The sequence below is a fragment of the Apteryx mantelli genome, chromosome 30 (assembly GCF_036417845.1).
Source record: "Apteryx mantelli isolate bAptMan1 chromosome 30, bAptMan1.hap1, whole genome shotgun sequence".
In the NCBI taxonomy this organism is placed as follows: domain Eukaryota; kingdom Metazoa; phylum Chordata; class Aves; order Apterygiformes; family Apterygidae; genus Apteryx; species Apteryx mantelli.
Window position 1 is genome coordinate 4346031 of NC_090007.1, and position 15523 is coordinate 4361553.

The window sequence follows — 15523 nt, forward strand, 5'->3', positions numbered from 1 at the left end:
AATCCTCCTAGCGCAGAGCGAGCTGTAAGGGAAACCTCCGATAGCCCCTCTGAAGGAAGCGGATCACAGAGACGTTCCCCTTGATTTAATTACACCGCTTTAAATTTGCACCTTACGTAACGTGCGCCTGTGCAACGTTCGCTTGCAGGCAAGTGTCACGTCCCTTTTTTAATGTGTCGGATTTGTGGCCGAGACGAACCCTCCCGGTAAAGATTGCGACTCCATGTTTTCTCTCTCTGTGATGTGCAGGAAAGCTCCCGCCGCTTATTAGACCTTTTTCTTAGCTCTTCCATGTTACGTTTATCAGGACTTGTCTGTCCTACTTTTCCTGGAGGAGTCTTTAGCTGGCTAAAGAACTAGTGGGTCTCTATTATCACATGGGAGCGAAGGCTGAGAAAGTGGGAAGGGAAGAGATTTCTTTGGGCTTATTTTTGTCAGCCTTCGGAGATGCTCGGTGCGTGAGCGGTAGCTGGGGAGGTGGGAGCTGCGGGTGCAGTTCCCTGATCCGTCTGTCCTGGGCTTCCCGTCTGACTCCGCAAGTCGCAGATTCAGACCCTCGCGGTGCCTAGGCACCGAGCTACCCCTGCCTTAGACATCTGAACCCCTTGGGTAATTTGGATCTTCGTTTCTAGGGGTCCCATTTCCCACATGTAAGTGCTAATAAATGTGTGGGAGTGTGCGAACAAGCAGCACCCGGAATAACAGCTAGCTATCGGCGGTGGTACCTAGCTTCTGCTCAGCAAAAATTATTCTGTATGTGAAGTAGGGCCTGAAAATGGGATGACGATTATTTTAATGTAGTGCATCAACGCAATGTAAGAGGATGTAACGCACCTTGCTGTTGCATACAGGGCAATTGAGGCAGCTGGGAGGAAAGCCAACAGTTCATAGACGCAGGGCTCTAAGGAGGATGCTAACTCTGAGCTCAGCAATGGGCCGGGCAAGTTCTTCTTCTCTGACCGACAGAGATTTCTGAAGAAGCGAGGAACAAGGCTCTCTCCTCACCTTTTCCTTGCAGTCTCGGTACTTGCCTACGATGGGCGGTATTGGGCTTTTAATCCTTCCCATGCACAGGGGAGTTTTAGCAACCAGGATCTGTGGGAACATGTTATCACTTTCTCCTGTTGATGATCTTTATATCCTCGCTGGACCGCAGCAGATGACTCTGTTGTATAATGACTACAGCATTCCCTGGGACATGGAGCATCCAACCAATGAATAGTTAAGTAGCATCAGCAGGAGAGACAGCTGTAACATGTTGGCTGAAGAATCTCCTGGGAAGTGGAATAATCCTGTCTTGAGTTTCCTAAGGCAAAGTGTCTCCCACACCTCCGATAATGCCATATCCCGTAAGCGGCTGGGTAACAGGAGAGAGAGGAGGGTGGCTCCTTGCTGGTTTTGTGACGGAGGCGCTTTACTTCCATTGCTTTGTTCGTGTTCCATTATCATGAGTTGCATTATCTGTCCTGAATGAGCGTTGTTGGGGGGGGGGGGGGGGCGGAGGGTTGGTTTAGCAGGAAAACCCCTTTGTGAGATATTTATTTATAACACTGATAAAAATCCCCCAGAGCCTTTTCTTCTCAAGGCTAAACAATCCCAGCTCCCTCAGCCTCTCCTTGTATGAGAAGTGCTCCGGTCCCTTAATCATCTTTGTGGCCCTTCGCTGGACTCACTCCAGCATGCCCATCTCTCTCTCTCTTGTATGGGGGAGCCCAGAACTGGACACAGCACTCCAGATGTGGTCTCACCAGGGCTGAGCAGAGGGCAAGGATCGCCTCCCTTGACCTGCTGGCAATGATCTTCCTAATGCAGCCCTGGATACTGTTGGCCTTCTTTGCCACGAGGGTGCACTGCAGGCCAATGTACAACCTGTTGTGACCCTGGACCCCAAGGTCCGTCTAGCAAAGCTGCTCTCCAGCTGGTCAGCACCTACAGGTACTGGTGCATGGACTGATTCCTCCCCAGGGGCAGGACTTTGCATTTCCCTGTGTTGAACTTCATGAGGTTCCTCTCTCCCCATTCCTCCAGCCTGTTGAGTCCCTCTGAATGGCAGTGCAACCATCTGGTGTATCAGCCGCTCCTCCCAGTTTTGTGTCATCTGTGAACTTGCTGAGGGTGCCTTCGGTCCCATCATGCAGGTCATTAATGAAGATGTTCAACAATATTGGCCCCAGTAGCAACCACTGGGGGACACCACTAGTGACTGGCCTACAGCTGGACTTTGTGCCATGGGTCTCAGAATACTTGGCAATCTTCTGCGTAGGACATGTCTTTGACAAGGATGCGAGTGCTTGCAAAACCATGATGGACACTTCCATGGAAAGCTTGACCTTGTGAGTTCCCATGCCTTTGGAGCGATTTGTTCTTGGCAATGCCAAGCTCCAGCAGAACAGCTGAAGTCACTGGGAGGACTGGAAGCATCATCCTGCAGTGTGTCAGCCAGGCATCTGAAACACAATTCATATTGAGTGAGTGACCACTTTGCAAATGTGAATCTTCCTGCTGCTAGAGAAGCTGACTATCGTGGCTGAAAGGTGCCTGGGGTGTGTAGGTGGGCAGAAAGTTATGGAGAACTCATGTTTTGTTATTAATTTGCCATTTCTTGGATTTGCACCAGGTTTCAGGTTCAAGTACAGTTTTGCCAATTTGCCTTTTTTGTTTTGCTTTGCTTTGTTTTGTTGCTCTGCAACAGCACATCCTACAGCCTATGTTGCTGGTGAGGGGCTCGATATAATGCCTGTCTTGCATACATCGCCTGAGCAGGCAGGTGGGCCTTCTCCCCTTCCACATCTTTCAGTGCCGCTGGGTGAAACCAGGGGGTTAAGCCTGTCTAACAGATCTGGTGCAGCTTTGTGTGTGCGTGAATGCTCTTCCTTTTCACCATACTTTGAAAATATTGGTTTGGTTTTCACCATTCTGGAAAAAAAAAAGAGGGGGCGCAAAGATGCGCTGTGATATCTCCCATCTGTTCTGTGGTTCAGCCAGTTTGGTTTTGTGGCTCTCGACGTCAGATCCATGTTCTCCTTGCTTTCTGAGGAAGTTGCCATGGTTTGTACATTCGCCCAGGGAGCCCTTACAGCCTGCAAATGACTGGTGCACTGCTGGGTCGAGATGCCGGTATCTGATGCGCAACATCTTCCTGGTCTAATGATGGTCTGAGGGAGCCCACCAGGTCCATTCCATGTGCAGTTCGATATGCTCCCGCCAATGTGTCTGGCCTCTGCACTGAATCATGCAGTCAGGCACCAGCCCTGATGCCACATTCCCTCTATCTGTGGCCCTTAGCTCCAGGCTATCCTCTGGCCAGCCTCAGGATTTCTGCCCCCAAAAGCCCTGTCCCACCTTATCTATCCTCTAGACCTTGCATTCTTTAGCCGATGGTCCCCTGGACCTCCTCTGCCTTCACCCACTGCACGCTCCTCTGGCGTGTGCTAGGGTCACATCTGATTCCAGCCTTTGGAGCAGCCCTTCTAAATGCCTGGGACTCCTTTGGGGTCTCACAGCTCTACTCAGCTCTTTCTGTCCGTGGCACCCGAGGCTTTGCTTCTGCTCCGCTTGCCCCGCAGCCAAGAGCGCTTGCGTCCGTCACGGGCTACTCGCCCTGCAGCCATCACAGACCTCCTGCTCTCGCTTTGCACTTTTGGGGGGTTAAAGGCAGATATTGTTCATCTTGCACTGCTGTGACAGGCAGAAAACCTGTACGAAGTGGGGATGGTGGAAAACAGTCCTTTCAGAAACAGGATGGGTGATCAAAATTAGCAGCAGGCCTTTACTTCCAGTTGCACTGAGAAGCTTTGCGAAGAACTCTAAGCACATTTTGCTTGGGCTGAAGGAATGACGAAAGCTTTTTTGCAGCCGCAGATGGAACATAATGTTAGGAATTGCTGTGGGGCCACAGGATCGCATAACGTGTTACAGCCTGTGCATGAGCCATGGCCTATTTGGAGCAGCAGCATTTCGTAACCGGAGGACTATTTGCAGTGGTGTTTTCTGCAGCGTTGGGTGCCATTTCTCCTTTCGTCACTGGAGGGAGCTGCCTCATCTTTCATTTCAGCTCCGGGATATGGCGCTAAGCTATGTTTAAAGTATTTGTTAAAACTGGATGGGCTGGAGGATTCAAGGAGTATTTCAGGTGGGGGCAGAGTCCCAGGACTTGCTTCTACTGCAAATGGACCGGTCACAGAAGCTGGTGAATCCGCTTGTGCCTTGGAAGGGCTCCGGGACTCGATACACACCGTTGGGACCTGCAGTCTGAAAGTTTGTTGTGGCATCGTCATTTATAGGGCTTGGAGAACCACAGGGCAGAATAGGCTAAAACCAAGAGATGGAAGAAAGCAGCAGGTCTAGTTCTTGGGCTAGGCAGGAACCTGTGCGTTTGGCTAGTCTACACCCTTGCCCAAGCTGGTGTTTTGCAACGGGCTTTGTTGCGGCTGGCGTTGTCCTCGGGGCCGAGGTTTGCAGGGAGCTGTGTGTTAGGGGGGTCTCCCAAAGGCTGCTTCTGTAGGTGCTGAAGATCAAATGCACCTCTGGAGAGCAAAGCCATGTTCTGCCAAAAAATGTGAATCTGTCAATGAATAAATATGGTGTACTTGCTTCACCAATTTTTATTTTATGCATAAAATAAATGCCTTAGTCTAGTCACGGTAGCGCATGGACTGAAACGTGGCACTCCAGTAGCAGCTGGACCCAGGGACTAAACAAGTTTTGAATTAAGCAAATGGAACACCATAAAACTCTATTTCCAAAATCAAGCAGGAGTAGGGGGAGTTCAGGGCAGGGTATAATGGGCTGTTTGTGTGGTTGTGCTTCTGGCTATCATTAATCCCAGGATTTTCCCTAGGGAAGAAGGACGGACACAGGATCTGGGGGAAGCAGGCCCCATCTAAGTATTGGGCTAAGTCAGTTATTTATACTGTTGCTCTGTGGAACTGCCACGTTTACTCTCATCTCCATTACTGAACTCAGCCTTTGAAAGCCAGATTTCTTTCTTCAATTTTTAATCATCCTAGAAATAAGCCAGGCTTTTCCCTACCTGAATGAGCATTTTTTCCCATTTTGTGTTTTGTAGTAAAGTAAATAAGTGCTTGCCATTTTCTCCAGCTTCAATATCAGCTTGGGATGTGCCACAGATCTGGTGGTTTTGCCCATCTAGCTGGAGAGGGATCACACTGCACCTCTGGAGTTTACCTGATGAGCAGATCATCTTCATTAAGGCTCCTGCTAGACCCACAGATCATTTCATTTCTAAATACGTAATCATTTCCCCATAAATTGTGATACATACTTCAGGAGAAGATTACTAGTCATATATGGTATAAACAGGCAAAGGTTATTCCTTTGTGTGGCTTTTCCTGATCAGAACTGAGTTAAATCAGTTTACGTAATCCTGACCTCAGCCTTTGCTCTTGTTCATGAGGTTTGTGACTATTTCCATAGCACAGGGTTTTCCAACGTGTTATCTGTGCATCAAGGAGCTATTACTTGAGACAGGTCTGCAAACAGGGAATAAGAAATGCCAGCTCATTGTCTTGCTACACCAGAGCCTGAATTTCAGAGGAAAATGTATTAGTTCATACACTCTGGAGACTGAAAACCACTGCTGGGGCTGTAGCAGGGACAGCTGTCTCAGAGAGGTCCATAAGGCTACAGCTAAAAATCCAGGCCAGAAGGAAATACTGTGCTCAGGCCCAATAACCAACAAGCTCAGTTTCTGAACCCAGAGTCCTTGCATCGCTCCTGTGTGATTTCCACTGGTAAATCATCAGGCAAATAATCCAGCCAGGATATTTACAGGCTTGTTTTTATTAAAAGACATCTCCAGAAAAGATATTTTAGTACAAAAAAAAAGTTTAAAATACACAAACTACAGGGGGTTTTTTTCTTCCAGAGCCAACATTTATAAATTACACCACATGGTTATTAACACTGCATTTAAATATATAGAAACAAATTAAAACAGGAAATTCATCAAAAAGATCCAACACCCTACAAATGACTATTTACAATATTTAGCAGCTAGGAGCTCTAGCACAGTAGTCAATATGACTTCAATAGGGCAGGATGCTTGGGAATCCCCAAGATGGAAGCTTGGCCTGTAACGGTTTTCAGTGATCTGTTTTGCCCACATCTCCCCAGAGAGCCTCCTCTTACACCCACTCCCAAGGGAAAACCTTTGCTGTATTTCAGGAAACGCACATGAGAAGTTGGTGGTGCTCTTGCAGAGAAACCTCGCTGTACCCTGGCCCTTTAAAGCAAATTAATTTCAGGTCACACTAGAGGGACAGTGCTACCCACTCTGCAAAGGATGGGGAGTCTTTCTGGAGAAGGCAGACCTCCAGGCTTTAAGGGGATATATGGCTGCAGCCGACTCACAAGAACAGGCTGAAGAGACAAGGCTGGTCTTGCCCAGGGACAAAACTGCTCCGTACCTGTGCTGTCCTAGAGCTCATCCTAGCCGTGCGCAGCAGCAACGATGGGCTCCAGGCAGAGCTCAAGAGTCAGACTGCAACCAGAAAGGCTCTCCAACATCTCCTGTGGCCCCTGTGCAATCAGCTGTGGGATCTCACCTATCATTTCCTGGAGCAGAAGGAGTTTTGCTGCTCCTGGCAAGTTCCAGCACAGCCAGAAACACATGGCTTTGAAGCCTTAGAGGGCAGGGAAGCCAAGTGAGCCTCATGCACCCAAAGTGCCTTTCCCACCAAAACCCATATTCTCACTGGGTTTAAGTCACTGGAGTGGGGGCTGGACAGCAAATACAAAATTAAGATGTCAGATGCTCATTGCTGCCACAGTGGTGGCAGGAGGAAGGAGGGCCTGGGGACATTCAGAGGAGAGTGCATACAACTTCATTTGGGAGCAACGGTGAGAGATGGGACACCAAAGCCCAGTACCCAACTGTTCTGGCCAGGGCAGCAAAACACTTCCATATGCCTCCCTCTTCCCTGGCCTCAGCACTCAGCCGAGCTGATCAAAACCAGCATGGAAGTGTTCAGATAGGACAGAAAGCACCAGATGCCTTTAACTCGCTGCAGCAGCACAAGGCAGGTTTGAAGACCCCTGCTGCATGCTCTAGAGATGATTCTCCCTGCCAGCAGTTCCTCTTCTGGTTTGGGAGCTCTCATCCATGAGCTTCAGCAACACAAAGCTGTTTTACCTACAGTGAGAAGCTGATCATTGCATTGTGCCATGCCACAGTCACTGCCCACTAAAGGGCCACTAGCAAGAGAAATGGTCCTCTGTGGACTTCCCGGGGAGGGTGGGGTTATTTTCTGTAAACACCAAGTGATGGAGCTCATCTGTGCTCCGCAGAGAAGAGGATCAAGTCTGAAATGGCAGCTTTAGGGTTCTGCTTCCAGCTCTGTGGGTTGGATTTTCATGGTGGTCGACTTCAGAGGGTAGTACCTCCCTTTCCATGTCTTCCAGAAGATGCCTTGTTTGCGCTCATGCCTCTGGCGGGGAATGGAGCGGAAGTACTTCCCGTTGAGGTTGGCATGGCCACAGGTGCTGAACCACCAGCCACCTACCAAGGCAATGCAGAGGCAGGTTTAATCCACAGCACTTCCAGACAGAAAAGAAAGCCAGGTTTACAGTAGCTGCTGCCCACATTTTCCCCACACTCCAGTGCTTTGGAAAGTTAAGACCTTGTACACATTTGGGAGTTCCCATGCACTGGAAACCTTTGCACAGACTTTGTACAAGTTCAGGCCTAGACTGAGCCCTGTCAGCACATCCCTGCTGCTCTTTTGCTTGCATGCAAAGACTAATCAATCCCTTCAGCAGCCCCATCTCAGGCCTTTGGGCTGGCCTCCACTTTTCTTGAAAGGTTTCCAAGCAAGGTGGCAGCCAGCAAAGCTGTTATGAAGACAGATGCTTGGGTCAAGACCTGAACCACAGACTTCCCTTCGTTGCAGCTTCTTTCCAGTTCCCTGCACAGCTCCTCCCAAGGATTCTTCCCGCAGGTTTTCCAGGGAAGTGGGAAACAAGCTGGGCTCAACACCAAAGGTGTCTAGCGTAGCAGTGCCCCTGTCCCAGCCCACTCAGAGCCCCAGTCCTTTCGCCTGCAGGCTCTGCCCCCGTGCTCACAAGCGGCACCGAACAGCAGAAGGTAGAAGGGAAGGCACACATCGCCTGCTCAGGAAGGGAGAGATTTTACTGACCTGACAGGTGTTTGGCACAGTTTGTGTCAGCTTTGAGATCATGGTCGCGATCTCGAGTGGAGAAGGGTAGCTGCCTGAAGTCCCCAATGGCATTTTCCAGCTCTCCAGACAGAGGTCCCAGCAGGTTGAGTGTGTAGGCTGTGCTCTCTCCACCAAGGCTGAAAACAAACTGAACCACCTGGGAATTTCCCTCCCAGTCTTCCAGCTCAATCAAGAGATTGTATCTTCCTTCTTGGACAAGGTGATGCATTTTCTCCAGGCCCAGCCAGAAGTCACCTGAAACACAAGACAGTTTGCATTGGTTGCAGGTACACAGACATGCTGTGCAAAGCAGAGAGGAGCACACTGCTCCAGAGATAGGCAGGACCCTAAACAGGACAACCCAGGACACTCCAACATTAGGACTTGGTCTGGCACTTACAGCAAGAGTCAGAAAGAGCAAGGACACTTGGTCTGTGAAAAGTGACCTCCCCCCTCCTCATCCCAACACTGCGCTGTGGTGGGTGGAGATCTCCAGGGGCCAGCAAGAGGGAACATCTTGTGCTGTATTAAGATACCACTTATCCCATGATAAGAAGATAGACGCCGTCATCCACCTACCATGAAGGTCTCCAAAGCCATTCTTATAGGCATCCCAAAGCTGGTCAAAGTCCACAGAGCCGTCTCTACGCCTCTGGATCACTGTCCAGCCACCTTCTGTGGGAAGAGAGAATTTGGTCATTTCAGGGCTACAATTTGCAAGGCCACTGTGCAAAATCTGGAGGGACACACAGCCTCTCCACCACTTTACCTGCTGTCATGTCGCAGTAGACTTTGAAGGGCTGAGACCCAGGGGGCTGGACCTGGAAAACACCACTGCTTTGCTGCCCTTCCAGGAAGAGCTGCTGACAATTCTCTGGAAGTTCTGTGGAAAGAAAGAGAAGGCAGTTAAGATGACTGCCCTGAGTTTCACTTCCTCAACAGGTTACTCCTATCACAGTCCTAGCACTTCTATCCCTGGGCACGAGCCCAGCCAGGCACGTGCATCGGTCACTGCGGCTCTGTAGATCGGGAGACAGATCCAGACACCAGGGCAGTTAAAATGCTAGTGCCCCAGTGTCTTCCAGTTTACCCAAATCTAGCTCCTTGGGCTCCTGTCCGAGGCAGAAGCTGGGCATTGGGCCAGGATCTGGTGACCCAGGACTGGAGAGCACAGAGAAACCCCATGAGCTTTCCAGCTCCCTCCTCACCGGCTGCAGGCAGGCAGCAGCCCGCTTAGGAACGGATAGCGACGTAGCCGCAGCGATGAAGGCAGACCCACGCAAGGGGAAGCCTTCCCCATCTCACCCCCTGACATCGGAGTGGTCTCCAAGGGCAGAAAGAAACCGCAAGAAAGTCCTAAAGTCAGGAACACCGGCCAGTCATTCAGCACATGACCACCCGCTCCCAGTCCAAGCCAGACATCCCTCGAGTCCTCCAGCCCGCCAGGCAACCTGCTGGCCTGCTTGCCAGCTGACACCAGGAGGCACGGAGCCAAGCGGAGCCGCGGTGACCCTTCTGCCCCGAGACACGCTGACCGGGAAGGAGCGGGCAGACCCCAGAGGATTCGCAGCTCATCGCGGGAATGAACCGCGCGGGGTCAAACCGCCGCTGGCTCGCCTGCCCGTTCGCCAAGGGGCTGCTGCCCGCAGGCGTCAGCCCGAGGGCCGAGCTCCCACCTCGTCTTCCTCCCCTGCCGGGACTTTGCCCCGCGCTGCCAGCAAAGCGCCGTTTCAACAGCGCCGTTAAAAGTCCACGCAGGAGCGCTCGCTCGGAGGAACCTGTTACAAAACCCACGGCGAAAGGCCGGGGTAGGACGCACGGGGGACTTTAGCCTCGCGGCGGTGCTCTCAAGCGGCTCTTTGTCCAGGGGGGTTGGGACAGGTGCCCCCGGCCGCAGACAAAGGCAGGTCTGTTCTCCACGGGCCGCACGCGCTTCCCGAGCCCGGCGCAGAGCGGCGGAAAGGACGTCGGCTGCTCACAGCTGCCCCGAGCACCAGCGCGAGAGGGACGGGGGGAAGGAGCAGAAATGGAAACCTCTGCCCCCGCCAGCCTGCGCCCCCGGGGCCGTGCTGGGGGCTGGTGTCCCCGGTGCCCCCCCCGCGATGAACTTTCCCTTACTTGGCTGCAGCCGGAGCCGCTCGCATCCCCCACCCCGGCCCCAAGCCCGGAGCCACCGGCCAGCATGGCCGCGCCGGAGCCGGCACGGCGGAGCTCAGCGCCGCAGCCCTGGCAGCACAGTGTGCCGGGGAGAGCGGCTCTCGGAGCCCGAGGTTTGCCCACCGGCTTTGGGCACGAGGCCTTTGGTGGCAAGGGGCCGGGACGGCGTGGGGGGGCCGGCCACCTTCCTGCCGCGCCGCAGGACGGCGGGTGCTGAGCAGCCCAGAGCCTTCACCCAGGTCAGCCCATACGTGGGCCCAGGACGGGCATTTTGCATGAAGGAACAAGATGCACAAAGCCACCAAGAAGGCCGAGAAGACCGAGCGCATCACCCATATCCTTGCTTTCTAAGCAAGCACAGCTGGGCAAGCCAAACAGGGCCTGGAGGAAGGAAAAACACCTTGGTGATAGCTGCCAACCAACAAGACCTGACTCCACAGCTGGAGAAACCCCAGCTCCCAAAGCAAGGCAGCGCAGACATCTAGGAGGGTCCCGGTACCAGCGAGCCCAGCGACACCACCTGCCTGTCTCGCCCTCCCAGAGGTCGGATCCTCCCTTCTCAGCACGCTTCCCCGCTGCTTCCACCTTATCTCCCAGTAGCTGCTGGGACGGTGCCCGGGCGCCCTTGCTGATGCACAGGTACGCCACGTGGCTCCAGCGTGCAGAAGTCGGCCCCGTTCCTCATTTTTCTTTTCTGGGCTCTGGCCAAACCTACTGCTCTCTTATCTCTTGTGTTTTCCTGGTGCAGCAGGGACTTTCAAGCAGCTGAATGAGATGCAGCTGCTCGAACAGCCTCCACTCAATCGTTTTGTTTGAGGAACGCTCTCGTTAGTTCCAGTTCATGTTGCACATCCGTATGGCACCAGCAGAACAACAAGAGCTCACGGCTGCTCGGGATGTTTTTCTTCCCCTCCCCCTTTATTTAGCCAAACAAGAGTTTGGATCAACAAGGCTTGCTGGAGCTGCCCCAGGCATGGCACCGTATTTACTGAACAGGATCTCCAGGCATGACGCAAAGGTCACCAGGCTGGGATAAACACCGTTCCTTGAAGATGGCAGGGCGTTCCTGCCTGCGGCTTACTTCCTCCCCCCAAGGATCTGTTTGCGTCGCCTCCTCCTCACCCTCCCCAGCCAATTATTTTGGAGAGTCCCAGCGCCATGGGGAGAGCGGGGCTTTACCTTTCCCCTACTCGGCCGGCTGCCAGGCAGCACAGGCGCTGCCTAAAGACGTGGATCCTCTTTCTGCAAGTGATTAAACCTTTCGCTCCCCAGGCTGCTCCAAGCCTTCAACTTTCACATGCTTGGCCCAGTGCCATCTCTGGCCTGAAAACTTGTGTTCACTGGATGCAAATAAAAGGGTCTTTCTGAAAAGGCTGCTGGTGGAGCTCGTTGCTGTTCCCCGGAGCCATGCCGGCATTGCGGGTTGGCCTGACCATGGATGGGCAGGGAGCAGCCTCAGGCACAAGCCTTCCTGGCTAGGAACGCAGCCGGCAAGCCTCCCAGGCAAGCCTCCCAGGCAGAGGGCACGGGGCTGGCCCGACGGATATTTTGTGCTTTAAGACTTGCCAGAAAACTCACTCTACTTGGTAATGAGAGGAAGCCAATTTGTTTTCTTTCAGCGATATCAACATCGGGGATTAGGCAAGAGAGGGGCAGCTCACAGCTTGGCCTAGCAGGGTGGAAGCACTGATCCCGCGGAGCTGGGATGTCCTGGCTTGCTGGGGAAGCTCAGCGTTGCCCATCAGATGGGCCCCGCATGGGACAGGGACCATGTGGCACAAGAAGGTACCAAGAATTTGCACCCTCCCTCTGCAGCCACTTGCTGTGTCCAACTGCACTTTGCAGGGGCTGCACCAAGCACCCCACCAGCCAGCGCAGAGCAGCCAGCACAGCTTGGGTTCAACACCAGTCACTCTAAATAGCAAGAGACCTAGCCCATATCCATGTTCCCAGCCTTCAGCATAACCCAGATCTGAGAGCAGAGCAGCAGAGATACTGCTGAGGGCAAGTCACAAGGGAAACAGCTGGGAGAAACAGTTTTGAGACAGTTCTCCAGCTTGCTAGACACTGCTCTGGCCTACAGAGACCTCACCGCAGCCCTGCTGAGGGCTGGCCAGCCCCGCCGAGCTGAGCACCAGGAGGATTTGAGCACTACGTTCCACCTCTCTCCTTATCTGCATTGACTCTTTGGCTCTTTGTTCTGCCAGCCCAGCTTTCAGGCACCCTGATGACAGCTCCGGGCAGCACATACAAATGACCATGTGTTTCCCTGTAGCTATCCCCGAGTTAAGCCCTGGGCAGGATTTCCCCGCACATCCTCACCCTACTCAGTTTGTTTGGCTCGAACTGGACATCCCCAGACAGCTGCACAGACGCTTCCCCGGCCACCGGAGCCAGCGCTGTGATTTAGTTGACATAACATGACAGCAGCTGCTCCTGGGCAGTGAACCCTGCGGGAATGCAAGTTCCTGTCTGGGAGAGAGGCCACAGCGTGCAGCACAGCTGGGGTCAACCACCAAGCCACTCGCTCCGGGCTGCTCTGCTCCCCCCTCGCTCTACAGGAGCTCTCCATCCCGCTTGCCAACAAAGAGGATGCTCCAGTCAGAGCCAGGGGCTCCAGATGCAAATATCCACTTTCCTGTTCTGGCACAGGTTTCCCAGGACTGCAAGTCTCCATGCCTTCACTCTCCAGGTGCTTGCTGGAGCTAAGCATCCTTCTCCAAGGAAAGCGAGAGCTGGAATACTTGTCTCCCCAGGTACAGGACCCAAACATGCACCAAGGGAGATGGATGCACTAGGATCTAGCTATCAGCTCATGGTCCAGCACACCCTTCCCCTCCTCCAGAAGGACACAGACGGAGAAGCAGTTTGTATCTGGCAAAAGTGAGAGCAGTGAACAAGACCTATCTCCAGAGAGCAGAGATTCTCCTTTCCTTCCACCATTCGACCCCCGCACACCTGCCAGTCCCAGGTCCTCTTTGACAAATACCCTCTAGCAGAATTCCTTTGTTTTTGACTGCATTCTTGATGTCAGGCAGAAAAATCCCTCTTAAATCCTTAAATTCCCATTGGGCTAATACTGACCAGAAGGCTTGATCCTGCCCATGCTCCAGCTCTCCCCAATTCTGACCAAACTCCCAAGTCCTAGTCTTGCAAGCAAATCTCACATCCTGAATCAGGACAACTGACCCTTTTGTTTCTGAAGGGATGAAATTGCTGCTGGTTTGATCCAGCAAGGAAAAGCAGAGTGGCACGTGCAGATACTCACTCTGGGGCAGCACAGACTCCACACTAGCATTCTGGCTTTGGTTGGCGTAGCTGAGGCTCTTCTTCAAGTTTATCTTCCACTTTGGAGACTGAGTTTTGTTGTCCTTCAGATGTAAAGGGATCAGTAGATTCACCTGAGGTTAAAAAAGGAGGCAAGTCAGAACAGTTTTAGCTCAGCTGTTTTTCAGCTCAGGGGAGCTGATCAGCCAAAGCTTCAGCTGCTCCCCTGTGACCAAGGTGATGCTACAGGGGTCAGACCAGAGCTAGGGCTGAAATTGCCCAGAAAGCTCATGAAATAGGAGGCATCTGAGGCTGGCAAAACCAGGAATGGTGGGGTTTTTTCCACATTCATGCTAATGCATTTATTCTGCAGATAAACCAAAAAGGCAACAGCCCAGAGAGGCTCAGTTCCCACACACTAATTCCTCACATTTCACTGCCCAAAACCTCAAGAAGCTCCCAGTTTTGGTCTTTTGCTACTCCTGCATCAACACTGCAGCACAGGGACTACATGAGACCCTAAGACCATGCCTTTTGCAGAGCCCTTGAAGCCAGGTAACAGCAGCACTGTGGCTACTTCTGCCAGAGCCCAAGTGTAGGCTGGGCTGTGAGAAACTGGATGGGGCTGGGGTCCCAGAAGCCCACAGCGTGCAGGACAGGGCTGCTGCCCCCCCCCAACCCCACAGCCACCGCGCTGCAGAGCCAGGCTGGAGCTCACCTTGCTCTGCAAGCTTTTGATCTGCAGGTTCTGCTTGTCCAGCTTGTACTGCTGCTGCTTGATCTTCTGCAAGAGCTCCTCGATTCGCGAGTTCTGCGCGTCCATCAGGGACTGCGGGGGGGGAAGAGAGGTGAACCCTGCAGCCCCGGGTGCAGCCGGCTGTGCTGCAAACACCGTGCGGAGCCCGGCAGGCGGATCCCCTCGCCGGCCAGTCCCCGCGGGCTGCTCCCGGTGCCCTGGGGCTGGTCCCCGCTGGCCGTGCCCAGTGCTCCCGGGTGGGTCGGGTCCCCCCACCGGGGCCGCTCCCGGTGCCCCCGGGTGGGTCGGGGGCCCCCCGCTCCCCCCCCCGGAGCCGGTGCCCCCGCCGCCCGCTCCCGGTGCTCACCTGCAGCGCGCCCAGGTCCTTGGCGCTCTGGTTCTCGGAGGGCCGCGCCTGCAGCACCTGCCGGACGCGGCTCTCCAGCTGCTCCAGGCGGCCCTGGATCTCGGCTTTGTCGGCCGCCACCTCCTCCAGGCGCTGCCGCAGCGCCTCGGAGAGGTTGAAGAGCTGCCGGCCGCGGCCCTCCAGCTCCCGCACGCTGGCGCGCAGCAGCTCGCCCTGCTCCTGCGTCTCCCGCGCCTGCCGCAGCAGCCGCCCCATGGAGGTGTTGTGGGCGCTGAGGCGGCTGCCCAGCTCCCGCATCTGCCCCTTCGTCTTGTCCACGTGCTCCTTGAGGCCGTGGCCGAGCTGCAGCAGCCCGTGGGCGATCACGTTCACCTCGTCCCAGGAGGCGAACTGCGCCCGCCGCTCCTTGCTGCCCGCCGCCGCCGCCCGCCGCTCGGCCCCGGGCCGCGCCGCTGCCGGTCCCACGGCCATGCCCGCTGCTGCCGCCACCGCGGCGGTGCACAGCACCAGCGCTGCCCCGGCGAGCTGCATGGCGAGCCGGCACCGAGTGTGCGCCCCGCCGCCGCGCCGCCCCTTTTATAGCCGCTGCCTTGCATCACGGCGGGGAGTGCCCGGGGCCGGCCCGCCCCGCCGCCCGGCCCCCCCGCACCGCGCCCCCCCGCACCGCGCCGCCCGGCCCCCCCGCGCCGCTTTGTTCGCCCCCTTCGCCGCTTGCCCGGCCCGGCGCTGCCGCCGCGCCCCCGGGCCAGCGGCGCCCGCGCCCCACCGGGGCGACCCCCGCTCCAGCCCCGCCGGGCCCTGCCCGCACGCGCTGCCCGG

At 54.6% G+C, this 15523-nt stretch overlaps 1 protein-coding gene across 1 annotated transcript; it reads right to left on the minus strand.

The window, feature by feature from the left end:
• Positions 1-5782: 5782 nt before the first annotated feature.
• ANGPTL4 (angiopoietin like 4) lies at positions 5783-15235 on the minus strand. Its single transcript, XM_067312675.1, has 7 exons — positions 14705-15235; positions 14320-14430; positions 13603-13735; positions 8947-9060; positions 8757-8852; positions 8157-8432; positions 5783-7519 (listed from the first exon to the last, which is right to left on the minus strand). Exons 1-7 carry the CDS (start codon positions 15233-15235, stop codon positions 7338-7340), a joined length of 1443 nt encoding a protein of 480 aa, XP_067168776.1. The 3' UTR covers positions 5783-7337.
• Between the last annotated feature and the right edge of the window lie 288 nt (positions 15236-15523).